The sequence below is a fragment of the Rhinatrema bivittatum genome, chromosome 5, assembly GCF_901001135.1.
Source record: "Rhinatrema bivittatum chromosome 5, aRhiBiv1.1, whole genome shotgun sequence".
In the NCBI taxonomy this organism is placed as follows: domain Eukaryota; kingdom Metazoa; phylum Chordata; class Amphibia; order Gymnophiona; family Rhinatrematidae; genus Rhinatrema; species Rhinatrema bivittatum.
The window spans coordinates 31703489-31729840 of NC_042619.1; the positions used below are offsets into that span (position 1 = coordinate 31703489).

A 26352-nucleotide genomic window follows, 5' to 3' on the forward strand; every position below is an offset into this window, starting at 1 on the left:
GGAGATGAACAAAAGAGACTTGTGAGATGAATAGGGGAGGAGGTAAGAGGGGAAAGGCGAGATAGGTGAGGGTAGAAAGGAAGAAAAAAACTAGGGTGAAGAGTCGAGGGCATGGGGTTTGCGGAGGCAGCGGAAAGAGATCCACAAAAGGTAAGCGGGGGAATGAGAGACCCGAGAAGAGAAAGCAATGGAAAATCTTCTAGGAAGAGAGGGAGAAAAAGAAAGAAGGCTCAGGCAGCAAAGAGGAGGAAACTTGCTGTGAAATGGAGTGAGAAAATGAAAGAGGGAGGTTTTTATTTATTTTTTTAATCCATATGTAATAACAAATTAAAATGAGGTCCAATAACCCTTGAATGAACTTAGGCATTCTAGGCAGCATAGAACCCAAGAGAAACTATGCACCTAAAAGACAAAGAGGCTTTTAAGACCCTTGTATGGTTATCACTTAGATTCTTACTGACACTTAACGAGAATCAGAAGGTGCTCTAGCAAGGAGAATAAATAACTCGTTTCCTTACCACGACGATTGATTTTTTTTTTTCAAGGCTACCATTTCACAGCTTGTCTCAGGCTTGTACTCTTTTAATTAAAGAAATAATGAATCTAATTGCAGTTAATAACTCTCCACAAACACATCTGCATTTATCTGCAAGATCTTTCTCAGTATCGCCCTCCCTCCCACCCACCCCCAGTCCCTCTGGGGTCTCACAGACGTCTGCCTGATGGCATCCAGGAGTCGTCTTCTTCACTCCCTGCAACTGTCCCTTCGCAGATCAGACATATTGATCCAACACTTGTGGGCCACATCTGTTCCCTACAATCTGGGTAGGGATTGGCGCCTAGCCGTCCTTCTTCCCTCTGATTTCTGTCCCATGAAGGAACAATAAAGAACGCTTAACAAAATCAATTGTGGGTTGTTACCTGTGTAGCTGCTAAACAACACCTTGGCACTGGACAGATGTGTGTTCCTGCCTCCAGATGGTCCTTTCCATCAGAAGCATGACCCAGGACAACCCAACTAGCCATATCCTGCTACTACTGCCACTGACTTAGGCTACTACTGTCTCGCAGCCTAAGTCAGTGGCCCTCTAGCATTCTCACCGGGGTCCGCAATCATGGGAAAACCAGGGATGAAAGTGGCTGTAGTTAGACTTTGGGTACAGGATTTCAATCCTGAGGTTACTTTCAAGCTCTGATAAAGGTGTACACACACAAAAATTGTAATGTTTTCCTTTAGTTTTTCATTTTGTTTAATAAAACTAAAAGGAAAGGCAACAGCCCCCCCTCCCCCCCACCAGTGCCGTTGCAATAAGAAAAAATCATTCTGGGCTTCCCCATTACCCCACAGGTAGTAAGTTATATCATCCATGGAGATGGTAGCATTCCAAAAGAGGCAAGAACGAACCCCTTCCCTAACCTGTCCCCATTTCAAATTGGTGCTAGCTGGCCCTGACGTCAGTGCTACCCTGTGGTATAGCCGTACACTAAATGGTCATACAACACATGGCACCGGCTTCAGAGCCGGCCAGTGACATTTTGCAATCAGGTCCCAGCAGGGCACAAGTGACTGGGGATCACGCCTGCCCTATTTGGACTGTTACGACCCCCATGAATGAGTAAGCTACCGCCTGTAGGGAGGGGGTAAGTTTGGGAGGGGTTAAATTAAAAAATGATGCTGGTTAGCTGATGTTCTAAAAATGAAAGTCAAGAAAAAAAAATTTGACTGTGTTTTATTCTGTTTAGTTTTCAAATAAAATGTGAGGTTTTCATCACTTTTTCATTTCGTTGTGAAAAAAAAATGCATACCCCCCTTAAGCTCTGATGCATTCCCCTTTGACCACTGTGGCTCTTCTGACCGACTTCAGGTACACCTGTGGATACAACTACCCCACTTATGTGCAGAAGTGAGGGCAGCGGCATGCAGAATCTGTTTCTGCACACCCAGAAAATCAAGGGAGAAGAAAACAACAGAAGGGATCCTGCGTTCATCTGCCTACATGGCGCCCACTGGCAGAGACACAGAAGAATAAAGGCATCTGGACCTTCCATAACTTGTAGTAGATGTATTTCAGTGGGATAATATGTCAAGATCCCTTTCTATCTCCCAATATGGCCCTGATTAAGTTCTTTTCATTAACATTTTACCATTGATGCTCATTTAGTACATTTTCTCCTTTTATTTCCATTAAAAATGTAAATTTTAAAAGTATTTTTTTCATTTCAAGTCCAACACTTTAAGGATATACAGTCATTTTGTTTACTGTGTATGCTACCAGCTGATACACTAATCACTTGGAGACAACTTAGTAACGGCATTCACAGCCTTCCTAGCAATGACAACACTGCTGACTATTTCTGACCTTGCAAGGACATATAATTATTCACAGTATTTAGGAAAAAGTAGCTACTGGAAGGCATGAGGCATTCCTAGCTGACTTGGTGAAAGCCAATAAGAAAATTGGGAAATTCAAGAGTACACACTTCTGCAGATCTTTCAGTCCTACGTTTCAACAAGAGGAAAGGCTAAACTCAGATTATGAAAAACAACCACCCATCATCCAAACTCTACAGTGAAAAAGCACATCATCTTATGATTAGTCATACTGTCACTGGAAAGAATAAACGTGGCCAGTCTCTATGGTATTCTGATTGGTGCTATATTTTATGCTAATGAAGTGTTGCAGGCCTCTCTTGTTAGGTCTAAATACTCCTCCTTTTCCCATCTCTCCAACTGTTTACTTCTGTTAGGCCTCTCGGCGAAAGAAGCACAATGTGAAAAGTAAATCTTTTTTGAATGTAATGATTGTTTGAGTTTTCTAAATAGGATATTGATTTTTTTTTGCCTACCGCATGTAAAAGAAATCCATTCAATAAATAAAAACAATTTCTAATATATGTTTCTAGATTTCAATTTCAAGGCAGAAAACAAATTTACAAGCTATCAATGCCAGTCTGATTTGTCAATTGGGAGAACAAATTTCCTTTTCATCTGAACTAAAACTTGATGATACTGTGTGTATTCCATTTATTATCAGTGGTGATTTGCCAGTACAAAAGCTTCTCTCTTAAGAGATTTTCCATTCTACACACAGTATATGTTTATAAGCATTTGTATATTGGTTCTGACTGCATTAAAGCCCACAGATTGTTTCTCTCTGATCAAGAATTCTCTTAGAGATCAGGGAGGTAATATTCAGTAGGCTGGTTAGTGAACAAATTATTTTGAGAGAGAGAGAGAGAGAGAGAGAGAGAGAGAGAGAGAGAGAGAGAGAGAGAGAGAGAGAGAGAGAGAGAGAGAGAGAGAGAGAACACCTAGGGTAGTACACATAGTAGTCAACTATTTATACTGCTATAGGAAGGCCAACTAGTAACTCGAGGTAAGGTTTTGGTGGTGATGTAGGGTTTTGGGACCAGTTTTACATGCAGGGTGAGACGTACAAACAGCACATTAGACCTAAGTGAAGATTTGATGTCATCTGGAGTGAGGGAAGCCACACAAAGATGAGATTTCTTCAATGGTCTCTTGCCCTAGTTTTATGGACTCTCTATCAGGGTACTATCAAGCTAGGGCGAGAGAACACTGAAGTAATCTCATCTTAGTCTGACTTTCCTCACGCCAAATGACGTCAAATCTTCACTGAGGTCTACTGTGCTGGTCGTACGTCTTACTCTGCATGTAAAATGGCCCCAAAACGCTACCACCAAAACCTCACCTTGAGTTACTAGCTGGCCCTCCTATAGTGATATAAATAGTTCACTACTATGAAGGCCTTATAGTCTTTTTCTCTCTCTCTTTCTCCAAGTATCACAGGGAATGAAAAATTTAACACATGTCACAATAAACTACCTATGGAAAGCAGTAATTCAAAAATTATCAGAGCCATGCCCCTTTTTCTTATCGCGGACGATATCCATGTGTAAATTATAGCATTTTGATTTATCTAGGCCTTAGTCCCATATGACCTAAACAGTGATTTAGAACTAAAAAATGATTTCCAGTATACCAGGACATTCCATTAAAATATGAAACATCAGGCCTGACCCTGTGCCAGGGGGGCCAACTCCGGTCCTCGAACGCCTCAAACGGGCCAGGTTCTTAGGATATCCACAATGAATATGCACGAGATAAATTTGCATACAGTGGAGGCAGTGCATGTAGATCCATCTCATGCATATTCATTGTGGATATCCTGAAAGCCTGGCTTGTTTGTGGCTCTCAAGGACTGGAGTTGGCCACCCCTGGCTAAAGCACTGCAGAATGGGGAGGATCAGAGTCCGAAACCCTAACTGCCAGGGTCAGTCAGGCCTGAGCATGCAGCAGAGATGGTGTGCTCAACCCTGGCGGATGGTAAACTGCCTGGACATGCCATCTGGGAAGAAGAAAGTGATGGAGATAATGTGTGTGAAAAAAAAATGAGAATAACAAAAAAAAAGGCAACACTGAATGGACTAACCTGTAGAGGGAAATCTTTTATCATTTTGGAATCATAATTATAATAATAATGATATTTCATAGACAAGGCCCTTTTCTAGCAACGCATTAACGGGTGAATTTTCAAAAGCTGGCGTGCGCCAATACCAGGAGATATGTGCGTGCTGCGGCCTTTTTCAAAGGCCCAGAGCTGTACATGTATCTCCCAGTACACATGGAAGAGCCGGTTTTGAAAAAAGGGGTGGGCCGGGAATTGTCAGGCCGGGACAGGCGCATTAAGCACTGAAGCACATGCTGGCAGCCGGCCGGCCTGCACAACTTACTACTGCTTGGGAGAGCAGGCAAGTAGAAAAACAAAAAAAAGGAAGGTTTTAGGGGTCGGGGAGGATAGGGGAAAAGGGAGGCAGGTTAGCTAGAGGGTTAGGAAGGTCCCTCACAGTCTGCTCCTTTATTGGAGCGGACTGGAAGGGAACTGGGGAAATGCCCAATTGCGTCGCCGTGCAGATATTATAAAATCCCCCCCTCGCGTGCAAGTCGGCACTCGCACGCACATAAGCGCACCAATATAAAATCGGGCGTGCATGTTATCAAATCTACCTTTAAATGTATGCTCTTATATTGTAGGCACTGTATTAGAGAGTATTTGGGTATTGAAGCCAGGGATGCACAAGCACTGGAACTTCATCACAGTGGTGATGTGATGAAGTTCCAGCCAAGAAAAAAGGTATAAGACTGGCAATGAAAGATTCAGTCTGAAGGAGATTTCTCCTCCAGCCCGCAGCCAGAGACAGAATCCAGGTCATCTGAAGACAGGCAAAAGAAGGACATAGTACTGAAAATAAAGAAAGAAAACCAGGTACTAAAGAGTCAAACAATATGAACAATATGAAAAATATATTAAAATGCATACAATTCAAAGGTTTGTCTAACTAACCCGCTATTAAAGCTAACTTAGCGGTTCATGCTCTGGGATGATGGAGTCATTTCTGCTGTTTTGGAAGGCCGTCAGAGGACTTGCAATGATGCTTTCCATTTGAAAGAGACAAGGGGTATATTAGAGCCAAGTGATACTCTTATCAAAACAAGTACAAGGGTGAACAAAGATCAACAATTAAAGAAGGATACTTTGCATGCGTTATGACTCGTACACTGTCAACTCCAGCAGCTCTTGATGGTGTTTGAGGAATGTAATCGGAGGAGGAAGATGCAGAGATGTGGAAGGTAGCACATGAGAAAACAGGTTGTGTGCGGTAATTCCAAAAGGGCATTGACTTGGAGCCTCCCAATTCATATTCTGTTTTAAGTGTCCCATAATGTAGGCCATGCTACAGAAAGAAGCTGTGACCTGCACACTCACCATTATGCCGGGCTGTCAGTGATCTGACAGGTAGCTGGATAAATAGGAAAATGAATCAGGAAGCACATAATATTCATTTTTGTAAAACACTTGTAGTTCTAACATGGATACCCTGTGCTTTGTAGAGGCTAGAAAATCCTATCAATAAACTGTTAATCAAATAGGCCAATCTGGTCAGTTGTCATCGAATCAAAAGTTTTATGGGATACCATAGTTCAGAATACTCAGCTTGCAGGATTCTTAGTCTTTAGATCTATAAATTGAAATATAATATAACCCACTATTATACTTCAGTGTACAATACCGTAAACTCCAATTAAAGTAGCTGGCTTCAGTTAGACTACTAAATGGGTTTACTGTATAACATCTTCATATCATCTACATTATCTTAAGAGAAGAAAGAATGCTACCTAGTCTCCAGTGGGATGTTGCTGTTGAGTAACCAGTTGTCCTGGCCGTGGATGGGCTCCTGGGTGTTGGTGGGTGCGTCGCCTGAAAGCGAGTGGTCTGTTGGAGCGGGGCTGGGATTGCTGCGAGGAGTAAAGCTGCCCCTGGTCAGGGAGTTGACGGAGGCTGCGTGATGCTGATTCAGAGTGTGACAATGTGACAACGGAGGTGGGGGCGTTCGTAGCCTCAAATGATTCTGAAGACCCAGCGGCTGATCTAGAGAAACAGAAGAGTGGTAACACCATAAAATTATTTCAGGCCCCGAAAAAACAAAAATGTTCAGCATTTGAGAGCTACATAAAAATGTGTGTGTCAGCCAAAAAAAAAAAAAAAGAAGACACATCTTGTTGTTTCAGAACAGAAGAGCAATCCATAAATTCCACAGCGGATAGCTGCCCGAGTCATGCACCAAGATCAGGACAGATACTTCCCTCTTCAGTTTACCCATAATAAAAATGCAATGAGTGCTGACAAGAGGACAGCCATTACCATCGTGAAGAAAATAAATCTCCCCCTCAGCAGAGCACACAATATAAAAACAATCTATTCATTGCATAGTGAACCTCTGCTCCTGCGAGGGGTGAAAGAGTGAAAACAAATACAAGACACTGTACAATTTTGGAATCCCTCCGCCACCACCAGCATGCGCTGGCTTCACACTGGGCTTATCAAAGAGATTACAGCAGCAATCGAAGATAGCAGTCAATATCATAAATTAGCTGAGGCTCTGTACAGAAATATGCATAGTGCTTTCTCGTGGAAATATGTCCTGTAAAAATAAATAAATAAATGAAATAACCACGGTTATCCCTTTGATTCTCCCCTATTACCTGCCTGGGCCTCGCAACCTCTATGGATCATCTAACAGCCCTATTCTCTTACTAGCACTGGTATTCTGACTTTGCACAGGGTGACATTTCAACCAAATCAAATTATCTTTTTTCAGCCTAGCGTCAATGTTTTCTTAATGTTTTGCTGTTGCTAATTTGTCTTAAGTTTAATAGATAATGTAAACCGGTGTGATATCTCAATTGAGATCGAATGTCGGTATATAAAAATAATAAATAAATAAAAATAAATATAGCGGAGTTGCTTACCTGTACAGGTGTTTTTACAGGACAGCAGGATGTTAGTCCTCACGTGTGGGTGACATCATCAGGATGGAGCCCAATCAAGGAAAACTTCTGTCAAAGTTTCTAGAACTTTGACTGGCACCACTGAGCATGCCCAGCATGGTACCAACCCTGCATCCAGCAGGGGTCCCCCTTCAGTCTCGTTTGTAGTAAAGTATGAGCAAAAAAATAAAATAATAAAACGTAATGAACCCAACTAAGCAGGGTGGCGGGCGGATTTCATGAGGACTAACATCCTGCTGTCCTGTGAGAACATCTGTTACGGGTAAGCAACTCTGCTTTCTCACAGGACAAGTAGGATGGTAATCCTCACATGTGGGTGATTAGCAAGCTACAGGATGCCCGAATGTCAAGTAGCCAACAACTGAGGTAGTTTTGGTGAGTTGGGCAGCCTGATCATCTCCCTAGGTCGCAGGAAGGAGTTGGGTTATTATATGGGAAACAAGTTATGTACGACCGAATGGCCGAATATGGAATCCTGTCTGTCAGCTTTGTCAAGACAATAATGAGCTGCAAAAGTATGGAGGGAGCTCCATGTAGCAGCTCTACACATGTCAGCAAGAGGAACGGAGCGGAGGTGTGCCACTGACGTTGCCATTGCTCTTATGGAGTGCGCTTTAAAACGGTCCTGCAGAGGAAGTCCTACTTGATGATAGCAAAAAGAAATGCAATCTGCTAGCCAGATTGAAATGGTCTGTTTGCCTACTGGAGTACTCAACTTGGTTTTATCAAAAGAGACAAATAGTTGGGTGGACAACCTGTGGGCTGCAGTACGATCTAAGTAAAAAGCAAGAGCGCGTTTGCAGTCCAAGGAGTGGAGAGCTCGCTCACCTGGATGTGAATGAGGTCTGGGAAAAAAGGTTGGAAGAGTTATACATTGATTTAAGTGAAACTCAGAAACTATTTTTGGTAGGAATTTAGGGTGAGTACAGAGTATTACATGGTCGTGAAGGAACCTAGTGTAAGGTGGATATGTAACTAGTGCATGTAACTCACTGACTCTGCGAGCGGATGTTATGGCTACTAGATAGATCACCTTCCAAGTGAGATGGCGAAGCTCACAGGAATGTAACAGCTCGAAGGGAGGCTTCATAAGTTGTGCTAGAACAGCATTAAGGTCCCAGGTAGGAACTGGAGGACATAGGGGAGGTATAAGGTGTAGTAAACCTCTCATGAAGTGAGCTATGAGTGGTTGTGCTGATATCGTGGTGTTGTCGATAGCTTTGTGATAAGCCGCAACAGCACTAATGTGTACACGAATAGAGGAAGTCTGTAGTCCAGATTCCGAAAGATGCCATAGGTAATACAGGAACAGGAAAAAGGGTCTATTTCCTTTGTATCGCACCACGAGGAAAATCTTTTCTATTTTGAACGATACGATCTTCTGGTAGAAGGTTTTCGTGAAGCTACAAGGACTTGTGAAACACTGTCTAAAAGGTTTAAAGATTGCAGAGTCAACCTTTCAACATCCAAGCTGTCAGGGACAGTGAATGGAGGTTGGGCTGACGTAATAGACCGTTGTTCTGGATTATTAGCATTGGGTCCGTGCCCAGGCAAGGGAGGGGCTATGAGAATCAGTGTTCCCCTGTCCTGTCGTAACTTCACGAGAGTCTTGCTGATGAGTGGAAGTGGAGGGTAATCATAGAGGAGACCTATTGACCATGAGTGGGTGAAGGCATCCCGTGGGGGAGCTTTGTGGCCTCTAGAGAGTAGAAGTTTGCTACTTTGTGGTTGTGTATTGATGCAAATAGGTCTATGTGCAAATGCCCCACTGGCGAAATATTCGTTCTGCTACTGTGGGGTTCAGGGACCATTCGTGGGGATGAAAGGTCCAGCTGAGATTGTCCGCCATCACATTGTCTGCGCCTGCTAGATAAGTCGCTCTCAGTAGTATGGAATGGGAGAGAGCCCAGGCCCAGATCTGCGCCGTCTCCTGACACAGTAGACATGAGCCTATGCCCCCTTGTTTGTTTAGATACCACATTGCTACCTGATTGTCTGTTTGGATGAGGACCACTTTGCTGGATAGGCAATCCTGAAAGGCAAAAAGGGCATACCGAATTGCCCGAAGTTCCAGAAAACTGATCTGATGCTTGGACTCCCCCTTGGTCCAAAAACCCTGAGTTTGGAGGTTGTGGATATGAGCTCCCCAACCCAGGGGAGATGCATCTATTGTTAATATAATCTGAGATTGTGGAGGTTGGAAAGGTTGGAAAGGTAGTCCTACCAGGAGGTTGGACTCCTGTATCCACCAGGGAGAGACGTAGCTGACTGTTGACGAAGACAATGTGAGACATCTCTTGACTTGACTGGGGATTTTAAAGTCCATTGTGACACTCCCATGGCTAAGCGAGCCATGGGAGTTATGTGAACTGTGGATGCCATGTGGCCCAGTAGAGTCAAGAGATGACGAGCCGTAATGGTCTGGCAAGACTGTAATGATCTTGCTAGGATGGATAAGGAGCATGCTCTGGTCCATGGGAGGAACACTTTTGCCTGGATAGTTTCGAGATCTGCTCCTATGAATGAGATTTTTTGAGATGGAATCAGATGTGACTTGGGATAGTTGATAAGGAACCCCAGTGATTGGAGCAGATTGATTGTGTAACGTAGGGACTGAAAAGCTCCTGTTTGAGTCGGAGCCCTTATAAGCCAATCGTCCAGGTACGACATTGCTTTTCCTTAAATGGGCTGCTACAACGGACAGGCATTTTGTGAAAGCCCTTAGGGCTGATGCAAGTCCGAATGGTAGTGCACGATATTGAAAATGGAGTTGACCTACTGTGAATCGGAGGTATTTGCGATGAGGAGGATATGTCGCGATGTGTGCGTAACCCTCCTGCAGATCCAGAGAGCAAAGCCAATCTGTTCTTTGAATCAGTGGGAGCATGGTACCTAAGGTTACCATTCTGAACTTTTCTTTTTTGAGATATTTGTTTAGGGCACATAAGTCCAAAATAGGACGAATGCCTCCTGATTTTTTTGGAATCAGAAAGTAACGAGAGTAGAACCCTTGACCCCAATGCTGTTGAGGTACTGGTTCTAAAGCATTGGATTGTAGAGGGGACAAGAGTTCCGCTTCGAGGATCAGGGAATGAATGTTGGGGTTTGTTAATGGACGGGATAGCCCATTCAGCGGTATAGTAAGAAAGTTTAGATGGTATCCTTGGCTTATTACAGTTAGTACCCACTGATCTGTTGTAATGGTATGCCAGAGATGGGAGAAGAGGTACAAGCGGCCTCCCACTTGAAAGGCAAGAGAAGGAAGAGATTGGCTGTTGCTCTCTAGAAGAGAGTCAAAAACCCGAAGCCAGGCTTGTCTGCGGGGCTGGTTGGGTTTTGGTGTCCTAGTTTGACAAGTCTGACCTCTTTGAGGAGGTTTAGATTGTCGAGGATGAGATTGAGGTAGATAGTATCTTCTCGCTTTATTTGTAAATCGTCTAGGATCTCATCTGAAAGATCTCTTTGACGTAGATGGATAATCTTGAGGAAGAGCAGATAGCTGACGTAGGGTGTCGTAGTGGTCTTTTAACTGTGCAACTGTTTATTGGACTTTAGTTCCAAATAAGTTGTCACCAGTACATGGAATGTCTGCAAGATGATCCTGGACTTCTTGTTTTAAGTCGGAGGACTTAAGCCATGCCCAACGCCGTGCACTGATACCTGCTGCAGAAACCCTGGAGGCGGTGTCGAAGATATAAACTGCTCTTATCTCATGCTTGCCAGCATCTAGACCTTTTAGGAGAATGTTATTAAGTCCTTCCTAGTATTCATCAGGTAGAGATTCAGAATATTCTTGTACTCTCTTCCAGAGATTTCTGGAGTACTGAGTCATATAACAATAAGCATTGAGCCATGGAAGACCCTTCGTCCAAAGGCATCTAATGATTTTTGTTCCTTACTTGGAGGTGCTGAGGAATGAGGCCTGGACTTTTTAGATTTCTTTTGGGCTGACTCCACAACTACTGACTGGTGAGGTAGTTGAGACTTTTGTAAACCTGAGGCTGATTGTACCAAATAGATAGAATCAGCTTTCCTACTGACAGGAGGAACTGAGCCAGGATGCTCCCAGTTATGGTTTAGAAGGTCCAGTAGTACTTCATGAACAGGAACTGCCATTACTTCTTTGGATGCATCAACAAATTGCAGCACTTCAAGCATTTTATGTCTGGCATCCTCTTCTGTTTCCAAATTAAAAGGAATTGTGTCAGACATTTCCTTAATAAAATTTGCAAATGTCAAGTCCTCCGGTGGGGAACGTCGACATTCATCTGGGGGTGAAGGTTGTGAAGGAAGATCATCTGAACCATCAGAGACAGTAGTATCAACTCCCCACGGATTGTAATGGTGGTCACCGGTGCCTCCAGGACCTTGATGTTGAGGTAGAGGTGCAAATCCAGCCGCATCTGGAGGTGGCACCGATGGGAATCGAGGTGGCATTGATGGAGGCACCGAGGATGGTGAAGGCATCGGTGTTTTCGAAGGACAGTGTGATGGTATGAAACCCGATGGACCCGGTGTTGGCTCGGGTATCGGCTGATCCGGTTCCTCATCCAAGGATAAGGGTATCGGCATCGGTGTCGGTGGCTTCGTTGGAGCCGATGGTACGGCTGGAACCGAAGGAAGAGCACCGATTAATGAATCCAGTCTTTCCAGAAGAGGAGCCAGCATCATCAATGTGGGTTTGGACATCGGAATGGGAACCTGTGCAGGTATAGACTGGAAAGACCTTATAGCGTGAAGCACTGCCTTGTGGAAAATCCTGTCCAATTTCACCCGAGAAGCCGGCATGGGGAGCACGGCTATTGGGGGTGGAGGCTCAAAAGGCGTAGCTGGAGACTGTACCGGTGGCGGTGGAGTTCTGGAACAGGGCACCGATACGGGTGGGGAACGCCTCGGTGCCCCGAGTCCAATCGGGGATGGGGCCTCGTCACCTCGGGGCTTTTTAGTCGGTGGCTTTGTCGCCGATGTCGATACCTTTCCGATTCCTACATCGGAAGAGACACTTCGTCGATGTCGGTGTCAATGTTTCTCCCGAAGATCGGTGCTCTGTTTGTCTAGCATCGAAGATGAGGATGTCGATGCTTTGGACCAAGAAGAGGAAGGTGAAGGGACATCACAGGTGGATTTTTGCCGTTTAGGCTTCGGTGGCGACGGAGTCTTTGAAGATAGAGGGTTTTGGCTCAATGTCAGTTTAGTAGAAGTCAATGGAGAAACCTTAAAAAAAAGTTCCATCTTCTCCAAACGGGCCCTGCGGCCTTTCGGAGTCATTTGTGAACAGCTTGTACACTGTTGCACGTCATGAACGGGTCCAAGATGCAGAACACAAACATCGTGCGGATCTGTGATGGACCTAGTTCTTGGGCACTCGGGACACTTGTGGTACCCGGTGGCCATGATTTTTGAAAAGAAAAATGGTCGCGCGGTTAATGACTGTCGAATACTGTGAGAAGAAATCTCCGAGAACCGACCGAAAAAACAACAGAAATAAACTTATTGGCGTCGACGGTGGTCGATCTCGGGATAGGGAAAAATATAAAATTTTGAAGTTTAAGTTCCGTGAGGAAGTTTTGTGAGGCTACTGCTGCGCGGAAAAAAAGAGACTGAAGAGGGACCCCTGCTGGATGCAGGGTTGATACCATGCTGGGCATGCTCAGTGGTGCCAGTCAAAGTTCTAGAAACTTTGACAGAAGTTTTCCATGATTGGGCTCCATCCTGATGATGTCACCCACATGTGAGGACTACCATCCTGCTTGTCCTGTGAGAACATGGATGTCTCCCACCTAGAATTTTAGATAGCAGTAGGTAGCACATTTTTTTTTTAGCTAAATAAATAAATATCTAAAATAAATAAATAGATGTAAGAGGAATGGAATTTCCCTTCTAACATGTATAGCTTTTCGCAAAAATTTGGTTTGAATACAAGAAAAATTCAACTAAGATGGACTGCTTTAAAAAGGGGAGAAAGGAGGAATCCCATATGGAATCAGTTTGGGAAGCCTATGTCTGTTCCTATTACTCTGCATGACAGATCTACTCCATATTGTAATATTTCTCTCTCCAAAAAATTGAAACTAGTTTTACATGAACATAAAGGGAAATGTACAAAGTAAACGTCAAAGCAGACAAATCTCGCAAGAAGTAATGGAGAGTTTCATGAGCTGAACAAAGTTTCTCCATACCTAAAACACACACCTATGGAAATATCATGAATTAAAGGAGCTCATCAGAATGCAAGAACAGCCAGACCCTCCAACTCTTAACCATTTCACTGGGGCCTGCAGCATTTTTGTTTCATGCATTCTGCATTTTGCCAGTCCTTGCAGGGCCATTGTTAGCTTGTTTGCTGCCCCTTGCAAACAATCACTGGGCTGCCCCCTTCCTCAGTCTGATTTTCTTAATAAACAATTTATTTTTCAATAACCACAAATAACAGAAGAAGTCTTTATCTGTCTCAGTCGTTCTTTCTCTCTGTCTCACGCTCTATCTCTCTCACACATCTCTCCATAATCTGTCTCTGTCTCACATGCTCTCTGTTTCACTTTCACTCAGTCTCAGTTTTTGTCCTGGGCTCCCCTTCCCTGCTGAAAAAAGCCCAGTTCCATCCAGTGATCCAAACGTTAAAAACTGACACTCCCCCAGGCCTTCTCGCCCTTCACCTTAAATCCATTTTATACCATCCGCTGATCCAAAATGCCTAAATGGGGTATGAGTGCTCCCCAGGTGCTCCTTCCCCACCTGCGGCTATGAAGAAATGGTACCAACTGCTCTGTGGCAGGTACCTTTTTGTTGTACAGAATTACCTCTGTAAAATATAATGGCAGAAGCCATAGGGCTAGCCAGCACCATTTTTACATATCGCGAGGCTAGCCAGCACCATTTTTACATAACGCGAGGCACGGCAGGAGCCTGGGGGTCAGTCCTGACCCATTTAAGCATTTTGGACCCACAGACAGAAAATGGATTCTGAGAAGGGGGGAGTGGGTGCAGGGCTGGTGCAAGGGTATCTGGCGCTCTTACAGCCTCACTTACAACAACATGTGTTTTATATTTATATGCACTGCTGTAGTATTAACCAGAAAACCCTGCAAAAAAACAAAAAAGACACATGGAACCCTTGTAGTATTAGGCCTCCTGTAACACGTGTTGGGTATGTGCTTTGTATTGAATTACAATTACAAAATAGTAAACTTCCCATACCGAAACATTAATAACTGTCAACACTTAAATGGTAACCTATGACTTTCACTGAATACAGAATAGAGAGACCATAAAGTATAAACAAAAACATGCAGACAAAAACTGAACTGGAAACCACAAGAAGCCATACTCTGTATGCAGTGAAACAAAGCAAAAGCAGAAATGTCACCATTCTGCATAAAGCATCAAACAATAAAATCAAGAAATATAAAACATCAATCAAAATAGCAAAAACCATACAGATAAAAAGAAAACATATTTCGAAATAATGAAACAGAACATCCAATAAATAAATGAAAACACATATAAACATTTTTTTAAAATTCCCAAACACTAATAAAATATTTCAAAACAATAGACATCTAATAACACCCAATAATTAAAATTAAGAAAGATTTTTAAAAAAATGCCCTGCTCTCCATTCCTGGGAACTTTTGATTTATAGTTACCCTAAGATTGTCGTGAATTTGTGGGAAAAAGAGGAGGGGCACAAACTTTCTCCTCTCTCATAGACATACACATTCATGTTCGCATACACACACACACTCACACACTTCCTTTCTCTCTTTCACACACAAATTCATTCACACAGTCTCTCTATCACTCACACATGTTCTCTCTCCCTCAACATGCATACTCTCATACTCATATTCTCCCTCTCACACATGTGCTCCCTCTGTCTCTCACACATAGACTCTCTCTCACACTCCTTCTCTGTCTCACTTGTGCTCTCTCTCTCACACACACACACACATACACAGCCCCATTTCTCACATGTTCTCTCATACTTGCTCACTTGTGCTCTTTCATACACTCTCATTCACACATGTGCTCTCTTTTGCTCAAATACACTCTCTCTCTCTTACACATGCTTTCTCTCACACACATACTCTCTCTCTTTCACTCACTCACACAAGTCCTCTCTCACATAAGTGCTCTCTCTTACTCACACACACACATGCACTCTTTCACACACACACCAACCAACACCCACCCTCTCTTACTCACACATACACACCATCTCTCTCTCTCATTCTCACTCAGACCAGGTCTCTCTCTCTTCTTTCTTAAGCAGCTGTGGGATGGGCTCTCCTTCCATTTTTGCTCTGTCGCAGCCTCTCTCTCCTTCCGTTCTTCGGCCACTGATGGGACAAGTTCCACCATGGCTGTGCTGGGCCCCTTCCTTTCTTCTGTTCCCATTGCCACCTCAGGAATGTCATCCCATGCAACTGCAAGGAATGCACCCCCAGTATTGCTAGGCCTGGGTGTCCTTGATTCTCTGTATCTGAGATCTATTTAATAAACTTCAATGGAGTCTCTAGCAAAGTAAATATATTTCTTGTAAAATTCCACTAGCTCTGATCAACCTTGAAGGATATGGAGGTAGAGATAATTTATCCCTTTGCTTGCATCTTATTTTGTTGTGACAAAATATTTTAGAAAACACAGACTCAATTTTTGTTCTTTTGAGCACCTGCTGAGTATCAACCATGAATGCTGAAAAGATAGCTTTTGAAATCTTTGACAATAAAGCTGAGCATTGCATTGGGCTTTTGGTACAGGCTTGTTAGACATGGTCCAGAGAAAGCTGGAAATGATAGCCATAATTGTTGCGGTTCTGGCCGCGAGCACCGCAGCCAGGCCCTTACCTCCGGGCTCCCGGACCTGCTCCCGCTTCCAGAGGCCTGGTTTGCGGCCTGTTTGGCGGCGTCCCCGCTGGGGCTGCGCCGCTGCGAGGTCTCCCATGGATGCCTGGTGCTTAGGCGCGCGCGCGCGCCACTTAGGCGCTTTTCTAGGCCGTTTCCCGCCAGTGGTGACTCCGCCCAACTCCTGACGTCAGACGCCGCGGCCTTGATAAGCCGGCCGCGACCATCCAGTCTTTGCCTTGCAATGGGTTAGCCTCCCGGTTTCCTGTTGCGCTGTGCCCCGGAGTGACTCGCTTTGCTTCGTCGCTCCGTTCCTGCTAAAGTACCTGCCTGGTTCCTGCCTGCCTGCTACAGTTCCTGCCTGGTTCCAGTACCCGAATCCTGCTACAGTTCTTGCCTGGTTCCAGTACCCGAGTCTTGCTACAGTTCCTGCCTGGTTCCAGAACCCGAGCCCAGTTACAGTATTGCTACTGTCCTAGTCTGGTTCCAGTTATCTGTCCTGATTCACAACCCGCCTAAGTCCCAGCGGCCGGGCCCCTAAGGGCTCCTCCCTGGGGGGCTTCGGCTTCCAAAGGTGAAGCCACCTAAGTCCCAGGGGTTGGGCTCCTACGGGCTCCTCCCGGGGGAGTACCAGATTCCAGGGTGAAGAGCATCTACGTTCTGCTTGAACATCTGCCTCCCGGCCTGCTATTCATTAGAGACATTGACCACCTTTCCCAGTCTCCAGCGGGTCGGCCCAAGGGTCCACTAAAGAGACTCCCATAACAATAATAATGATAATAAAATGCATACATGAAGATTCCAAAATATTTAACTGGGTTCACCTGCCTGATTAATTCTTCTCTCAGTCAAGATCTCTTTATTGGACCCTTGAATACAACAACCAATTGTTACTAAAAGTTTGCATAACGTAAACATGGTTCTCCGTAGGCAAAAGGATGAACTAGCCATGACTTCATTTGATGGTGCTGAATGGACCTGTCTCTCTAGCTTTGTAGAGTTTTTACTACTGAGCATGTGCGTGAGCGCCTGTGTGCCTTGCTTTCAGGCCGATACAGTAAGGACGCGGTAGAAAGAGTGCGGCAGTGCCGGGCGCACCCTCGTTTGCCGCACGCACAGTTCGGATCACATACCGCTCGATACAGTATTTAAATAGCACGCAAATGCAAGCCGCGTCCAAAGCGTGTCCAAGAAACGTCCATGAAGCGCAATCCATTTTACTGTATAGAGCGCTATACAGCGCCTATACAGTATCCTGGGTGTGCTGGTACCTGTCATTTCAAATGACATTTGAAATGACAGGTACCAGGAAGTGGATCCCAACTTTAAGCAAAAGAAAAGGATCAGAGAAGTATCAGCCGGCCATTAACAGCAAGGGTCATGATTTAGCAAGACAATTCCCCTAGGGGAAAAAAAATACAATCAAATCAGACCAAAAGAAAAACGTATTAGGAAGGACCTGTTGTTTCCAAGCATAACTTAAACTCTTGCCTGCCCGACCTAAAATCCAACGCACCGGGAAAGCCACTCTTCAGATCGCGACTAATCCCATCACTGGAAGGACGAAAGATTTTTTTAAGCGTCCCAGTTCCTCTCTCCGCTATGTCAATGCACTCTTCCTTTCCACTGCAATGCGAACAGTATTCTGAAAAATAACTTTCAAACCCAGGGTGGTGGAGCACTGTTGTGCTTGATAAAACCTGCACTCAACAGGATCAGGCAAACTTTCCCCCAGCCCCCGCTCACCTGCCCTGGCCGCATTCATGGGTGCCGGTCTCCGGAGCAGCCCCAGTCCTCTCTCCCCTCCTCCTGGGGGCAGCCGACGGCGAGACCATGACTGCGACCTAGACGAAGGTGGTTTGTGAGAAGGTGGACGAGACTGCCTGAAACAGCGTTGCCCCCGAAAACGGGAGCAAGTGGAGTTGAAGCCTCTCTGGGTGCGCAGACGATCCTCCAGCAACTTATGCACTTTATTTTCTCCCAATGATTTAATCAGCTTGTCCAACTCGTCTCCAAACAGCAACTTGCCCTTGGGCAGAGAGCCCAGTTGAGCTTTGGATGAGGAATCTGCCGACCAGTTTCGCAGCCAAAGATGTTTCGCCGAGATCATGGATACCATGGACCGAGGCAGCAAAGAAAACCCCCAAAGGCTGCCAGCAGTGGACAGCAGAATCAACGCTGATATAAACTTTGCGACCCAACTTGCAGGAGTGAACCTGACTGAAACCTAGATTAGAGGAATGCTGTGTCTCTGATCGCAAAGCTGCACCTGAGGAAGTGTTATCTCAGGGCAGTGGATCTCCAGAGAGGGGGGAGAGGCTGAAACACAGCTTACACCCCAGGCAGCAACAGAACAAGTCTGAAAAAAGAAATTACAACTTACCCCAAAAACAGGATTAAGAAGGAGACAGGAAGACAGTAATGTGCCTAACAGTAGCCCTGTCTGCAAGTTCAGCCTGACTGAGCTTTATTAATATATATGGGTTTTTTTTTAAAGATCCATCCAAGGAAAGAAGAAAGAAAGCCTTTCTAAGTCAGAGAGAGAACTGCAGATGTAACCCGAATATGATGGAGTCAGAGGAATACTGAGGGAATGTAGAGGGCGCACTAGCTAATAAGGGACCGCCCTCTCAGTTTTTGCTCTGACTCCATCTGCTGGAAGGGGGAGACAACCCACGGTCTGGACTGATCCTGGTACGTACAGGGAATGGATTATTGGGTGAACAGACTGCGCAAAAACTGCTTTCCCAAAATTACTGTCACTTTTTGATATATCCAGACAGTAATAGGACAATCAAGTTGCAGCTTTGCAGATGTCTTAAATGAACACAGCTCTTAAGTGAACCACTAAGGTAGCCATGGCTCATTCTTGATGAACCTAGACAGAGTCTGTAGGCCAGCCAAAGCACAGCAATGTGTGACATCTGCTAGCCATTGGACAAAGTGCACTTAGCAATAGCTATTTCCAGTCTGTTAGGCTCATAAGTGATGAAAAGTTGAGAAGCCTGATGACGTGGTTGAGCTCTCGTCAGATACTAGGCCAAAGCCCTTTTACAGTCCAGTGAATGGAGGACCATTTCCCTTTATGTGCATGAAGTTTTGGAAAGAACATGAGCAAACCAATGGCTTGATTCAAATAAAATGCCGAAACCACTTTCAGTAAAAACTTGGGGTGTCTTCAGAGCACCACTCTGTTTGGAAAAACTGTAGATATGGAGAGTAAAGAACCAATGCCTGTAGCTCACTGACTCTCTAGCCAAAGTAACGCAACTAGAAATACCACCTTCCAGGTAAGAAACTTTCAGGAGGCCAATTCCAATGACTTTAAAGGAGACTTCATCAATTGTGCCAAGATAACCTTGAGATTCCATGGCACTGGTGGCTTTGCAATCAGAGGTCTTATATTCCACAAAGCCTTCATGAACTTTGATATCAGAGGATGGATGAAGATCAGCCTTCTATCTACTTGAGGGGTAATCAGCAATGGCATGGAGATACACTTTATCCAACGAAGTACTGAGGCCAAAGGAAGAGAGAGAGAACAAGCACTGAAGCAGATCTTTCAAAGAACAGGCAAATGGGTTCAAGGAGCCTGCTTGACACCAAGAGGAAAAATATTTCCATTTGAAACCATATGCTCATCTAGTAGACAGATTCCTGGCCAAAATCACAATGTCCTCAATCTCCTTAGATAGTAGCAATGATGAGACTAATGAGCGCTCAACATCTATGCCATTAAGTTGGGGGGGGGGGGGGGCGGTTCGGATGGCATAAACAACCCCTCTCCTGAGTTAATAGAACCAGACTGGATCCCAGAAGTATTGGTGGACAGACTGATAATCTAATGAGATAAAAGAACCATACTTGCCTGGGACAAGTTGGAGCGCTGAGGATGTTTCCAGTATTTGAGCACCTTCTGCATCATCCTCATTACCAAGAGAAGTGGTGGAAAAGCATACAGCAGATCTGCATCCCATGTTATGAATCCGGAAGTGGACCCCTGTTCCGAGGTAAGGTTAGCGCCGCCAAAGAGGGCGTCAACCCTCTCTGGTCCCTACCATCGGAGGGCAAGGCTTGAAGGTTCGCCCATCAAGCAAAGACTTCTTGAGGTTTCCCCAGGAGGAGCCCGTAGGAACCTGGCCGCTGGGACTTAGGAGACTCCCTCAAGACTGAAGATTGGTCTGGATGCAGGCGCCTCCTGCAGGTCGTTTAATTCCAGACAGCTGGCGCCTCCAGCAGGTCGAGTCAGTCCAGGAGTAGAAGCCGAAGAGTGGTCGAAAGCCGTTCCGAGGGTCGAAGCCAGGAGAAGAGTCCGCAGCCAGTCCAGAAGCAAGCCAGGAGAAGGATCCGTGTCCAGTCCAGAAGCAAGCCAGGAGAAGGGTCCGCAGCCAGTCCAAGGTCAGCCAAGCAAAGAACGATAGCCGGTCCAAGGGTCGGAAGCCAAGAATCAGTCCAACAAGGAAGGAGAACAGAAGCGGGACAAAGACCAGGAACGGAGATCCAGAACCCCAACACAGAATCCGGAACCAGAAGCCACAATACCAAGGCAAGGAGCAGACCTTGCCTTAAATACCTAGAATAAGGGAGGAGTCTCAGGAGGGAGCAACGACCATTTCCTGTCATGGCCCCTTTATTTATTTATTTATTTATTTAAAATTTTTATATGCCGACATTCATCCAGGATATCATATCGGTTCACATTGTAACGCAAAAACAAACGCACGGCATGGCGCTTTACATTGAACAGTAAATCTTATCTTCAGCTGCACACGTGGCTCTAAGGCAGCCAGAAAGGGGGAGGAGTCAGTTCAGCCCGGCTGGGCTCCACGGCCAGCCTAGGCAGCGGCCAAGGCCGCGGGAAGAACGCCAGAGGAGGCTCCCTGCTCCTGCAGGAACCTCCGGGCCCACCCGACACTGCGGGTGAGTACCTGGTCCCGGCCGAGGACCGCCGCGGCCGGCGGCCATAACATCCCATCTGAGCACAAACGTGTCTGGAGTGAATCTGAACTTGCTTTGAAGAATGGAGCAAAATTTGTAGATGTTCCTGTTTTTTTCTCATGCGAACAAATCAATTGACAAATTATCCCAGAGGCTGAATGGTCTGTCTGGCCCAGGGATCACTTGTGGGGACTAAAAACCCTGCTGAGACTATCTCTGCCATTCCAGGAAGGTACGTTGCTTGGAGAAAAACTTTGATTGTGAGCCTGCTACCAAATTTTCAGAGATTCCTGGCAGAGGATCCAGGATCCTATGCCCCCTTGTTTGTTTACAGAAAATATTGCTTCTTGGTTGTCAGTTTGGATCAGAATTCTCTTTCTGAGGCAGGAGAGAGGAGGGGGGTGTGTAAGGGCCAGTAGGCCAGCAATCTTTCTTTTTTTTTCACGTCCTTCATTTCATCACTTAAGCTGGATATAGCTAAAGTTATTTCGGAACATGTCTCTGTTATTAAATGGCTAAGATTTAGTTGAATAAGAAAAGGGTGTGTTGGTGAGTTCCAGGGCGAGGTTGAGTTAGCTGAAAAACTTATTCAGTTAACTCTGATATTTGGAGTTAGCAGAATAAGTTATTTGGCTAACTTAAGACATACCTGAGACTTGCTTTCAGGCAAATTTCTGTACTGGGAAGTTCCAAGGTGGGGGTTGACTTAGCCAAATAATAACTCTGATATTTGGTGTTAATGAATACGTTATTTGGCTAACTTAAGACGTACCTAAGAGCAGGTTTTTTGCAAAGCCGGTGTCAGTATTGAGAATGAATGAGCAATACGGGATGTTATTTCAATCTATCAGATTAGTTAGAATCCCAATCAGGCTTTTGATAGACAATCGTTATAATTTGTCAAGGCAATATAAAAATAAAAAATATCTGGTTAAAAAACATATAAATTAATAAATTAATAATAAATAATATGATAATAATAATATAATATAATAAATTAAATAAATAAATAAATAAATAGATGTGCCTGGTGAAATGATTATAAGAATGTTTCATATATACATTTTTTAACCAGATACTCTATTTTTATACTGCCTTGACAAATTGTACGGATTGTCTATGTAACTCAATTGCTATAGAAGCAACCATGATTGCAAGACTTACACTCACACTGATTTATATATGCACGATGTTACATCTCAGTGACACCATCACTAATTGTTTATGCAAGTTAAATCAATTATAAGCAGTGGTTTCTGGTGACAGCTTAAACTTTAAAATGGTCACCCACTGAGACGCTGAAGGAAGAAGGGTTCTTGTAATGGAAACGCAAGTTGGCAATAGACTTTTGAGGCAACACTGGTAATTAGTAATATTACATCAGCAACCTGAAGAGTGCTCCCAAAATGTTTTTTTCATTCCACTGAAAAAAACATTTGTGTTTTCAGAAATTTGGAAAAGTGGTGCTGTGAAAGGAAAGCCCCTGAGGCGGCAGTAGTTGAAAGGTGGTACCATGTCGGGCCGTGGATTATAAACTGTTACTTTGCGGGAAGTAATTTGCTCCTTTCATCTTTTATTAGCAAAGACAAAGTTTTTAAAAAAAAATTGAGATTATCAGGGACCAATGATTATGTATGACCCCTAGAGCGTAGGAAGTGTTCTAAGAAAACCCGTGGGGTGGTTTGATGCTTCCGAAAAAGGTTCATGGTAATTTACAACCGATGTTCACCTAGTTGTTTTTTGCCCTGTTTTGTGGCAGTCAGGTTTCTGATGATTCTATCTTTAAATTTCTAAATCAACTAAAAAAAAAAAGTGTGTCATTTTTACATCTTGCTTGTGAACCGCTGAGCTTCCCTTTTTAAGCAAAGACAGCGTTTTCATAAAATGCCTGCCAGTTTGATACTTTGCAGGGTGTTTTTTTCAATCTCACATTCCTTTCTGACAGCCAAATGCCCTTTTTCACGAAAAAGAGTCTTAATTTTATTCGTTTGCAAATCCTGAACACTTATGTCATGTCTGAACATTACTGAGCTTAATATTCCTTGACTTTGATTTCAGACCAATTATTCTGCCTTACAATCCACCTTTTTTCTCCTTTGCTCTCAAATACCCGACTCTGGAAAAGGAAAAAAAATAGACTGAGATAGAAGCTGTGAAATCCTAGTGATGAAAGGCACAGAAGGCATGCTTTCATAGGCACAGAGCACACTCACAGACGAGGCTTTCCTGAACAAGAAAGCAAGTCTCTGCTTTCAAATGCAGAGATGGGAGGCGCGATAACACCTTGACCCAACAGGGTGTGTCAGAACTGGCGTCTCTAGACAAAAAATATTTAGGGAGGTAATAGGGGGGCAAGCTGGCTATGGAGGTAGGGGGTGGGGGGGGAGGCACGCCAAAGTGACATTTCCACACATCATGCCCACTCCCACAGCATGACCTCCTGCTTCTAAATTTATAAAGGAACATATAAGAAAAGTCCCTACAACCTTATATGCAATATAGAAACCCCTGGCCAGTTTCACACAGTAAAACTACCATTAAAATTATTTGATAGCATCATTCATCCAATTCTTCTATATGGGAGTGAAGTCTGAGGTCTATATAGGATGGAAGAGAATCTCAATATAAACTCTGCACTGCCAGTTCTGTAACACATACTCTGCATCTACAGAAATTCCCTCAACAATGGAAGCAGAGCAGAGCTAGGACATTCCTCTTACAACTCGCCATACAAAAAATATTCTGGTGTTATCTTAGAAACAATAGCACAAATGCTCTCCACTGCCAGACACTTTACAGAGTAAGACAAAACCTTGAAAAACAGACACTTAGAACCTATGCAGCAAACTTACCATACAATAACAGCATTAACTCCCAGAACTCAAACAGCAACAACCCTACTTTTGAAAAAGCAACACTGCAAATACTACATTGTCCCCTACAACCTCAATACAATTCCCATTGGAAAAAAAAAACCCTCAAAACCAGCCAGACTCTTATTGATCCCTATCCAGAAACTAAAGACCAGTAAAATATCTCACCTCTGTCTCAAGAGCAGAATACAGTCAGGCTCTCACCTTATATACAATAAGTGACCACAAATTAGAAACAGAAACATGAAAAAAAAAATTGAAATGGAAACCCCAAGAAGTCAGACTCCTATGAACAGAGCAATACCAGAGAAAAAGAAACAAAAGTATTTCCTGCTGTACTGAGCAAAATAAAAAAGAAACGCACATTCCCAAAATGACATATTCCAATTACTAAAATAATGAAAAATAAAATGCTTTTTTTTTGTACCTTTGTCTGGGCTTTTCTAATCTGAGAGATCCCATGTTCTCTTTTCTCCTTTTCTTATGTCAGTCTTCTTCTAACATCTCTTTCAGGGTCATCTTTCCATTTTCCATTTCTTCTCTCTCCTCCTGTCTTCTTCACTTCCTCTCCTACATGTATATCTGACATTGATCTTATTTCATTTTTTTTCTCTATTTCACTCTTCTCTGCTTCTCTTCACATAGCTAGATTTCATGTTTCCTCTCACCCTACTGTCCCCAATCTCCCACTTAACATCTCACCTACCTACCAGCTTTCCATTTCCCACTTCCCCCTATTTCTTACCTCCATCTCTGATTCCTTCCCCAGCCTCCTATTCTCCTATTTTTCACTCACTCCCTAGTCTCCCATTTCCTCAGTCTGTACTTACCCTTTTCCCAGCCATCATCCACTTTCCTCCATTTCTGTTCACCACCACCAGCTCCTTCTCTGTCACTCATCTCCTCCTTGCCTCCAGCACCTTTATTCTGTCTCTTACATCCTACCTAGCATTAAGGATGTGCAGGGGAAAAAAAATTTCATTTTTGTTATTCGGTTCGTTTTCAGGAGGTTTTTTTCCCCACAAATTTTGGTTCATGGATTGTTTGATTCATTTCATTCATGTAAAAAAATGAATCAAGCAATAAAAGCAAGTTTGCTTACTGTAAACTGTGTTTCTGTAGATAGCAGGATAGATAGATAGTTGTGCTGACTGGGATGTCCTCTGGGGGCCTCTAGGCAGAGCTTCTCTCAGCGATTACAGAGCTTTGGCTTTGTGCGGCTGCACACGTCTTCCCACGTTATCATCATCTTGCCCTCAGTTCTATAACATAGCGCATGCAGTGAAGCAATGGATTTGGGGGCTGTCCAGGGAGGCAAGTGGGTCAGCATGGCTAATTCATCCTGCTATCTAACAGGCCGATACAGTACAGTGCACACCGATGGAGCGCACTGTTAGCCGGCATTTGGACGCGCTAGCTTTACCCCTTTTCAATAAGGGGTAATAGTGCGTCCAAAACGTGCGTCCAACCCCCCCCCCCCGAACCTAATAGCGCCCGCAACATGCAAATGCATGTTGATGGTCCTATTAGGTAGTCCCGCGTGATTCAGTAAATAAAATGTGCAGCCAAGCCGCACATTTTACTTTCAGAAATTAGCGCCTACCCAAAGGTAGGCGCTAATTTCTTCGGGCACCGGGAAAGTGCACAGAAAAGCAGTAAAAATTGTTTTTCTGTGCACCCTCCGACTTAATATCATGGCAATATTAAGTCGGAGGTCCTGAAGGGTAAAAAAAAGTAAAAAAAACAAATAAAAAAAAAAATTTGAAATAGGCTCACGGCTTGAAAACCGGACGCTCAATTTTGCCGGTGTCTGGTTTCCGAACCCGTGGCTGTCCGCGGACTCGAGAACCAAAGCCGACAAAATTGAGCATCAGCTGTCAAACCCGCTGACAGCCGCTGCTCCTGTCAAAAAAGAGGCGCTAGGGATGCGCTAGTGTCCCTAGCGACTCTTTTTACCGCCGGGCTTAATTTTAATAAATTAAAATACTGAATCGTGCGCACAGGAGAGTGGCCTGTGCGCGCGCCGGGAGTGCGCGCTCTCCCGCGTTTTTACTGTATCAGACCGTATGGAAACACCATTTATGGTAAGCAAACTTGCCTTTTCCCGTCGATAGCAGGGCTGAATTAGCCATGCTGTCTGGGAGTCCCCAGCTGCAGGTTGTGGTCTGCTATGTACATGCACTGAATAGGGAACGGCACCCCTGTCAGACATCAAAGTCCTGCGTGCCAACCCACTCATGAGGTGGACAGTCTCATTTCCTCACAGAAGAAGATAACACCACCAAACCCAGTGCTGCATCTGATGCTGTCTGCTGGTCCAGACAGT

General features: G+C 44.3%; 1 protein-coding gene across 1 annotated transcript in view; it reads right to left on the reverse strand.

The window, feature by feature from the left end:
• Positions 1–26352, reverse strand: part of TENM4 (teneurin transmembrane protein 4) — a 954015-nt gene that overhangs the window by 563251 nt on the left and 364412 nt on the right. Inside the window, exon 4 of the mRNA XM_029602209.1 lies at positions 6200–6452. Coding sequence (XP_029458069.1) covers positions 6200–6452 — 253 coding nt within the window. The remainder of the gene's footprint in view (positions 1–6199; positions 6453–26352) is intronic.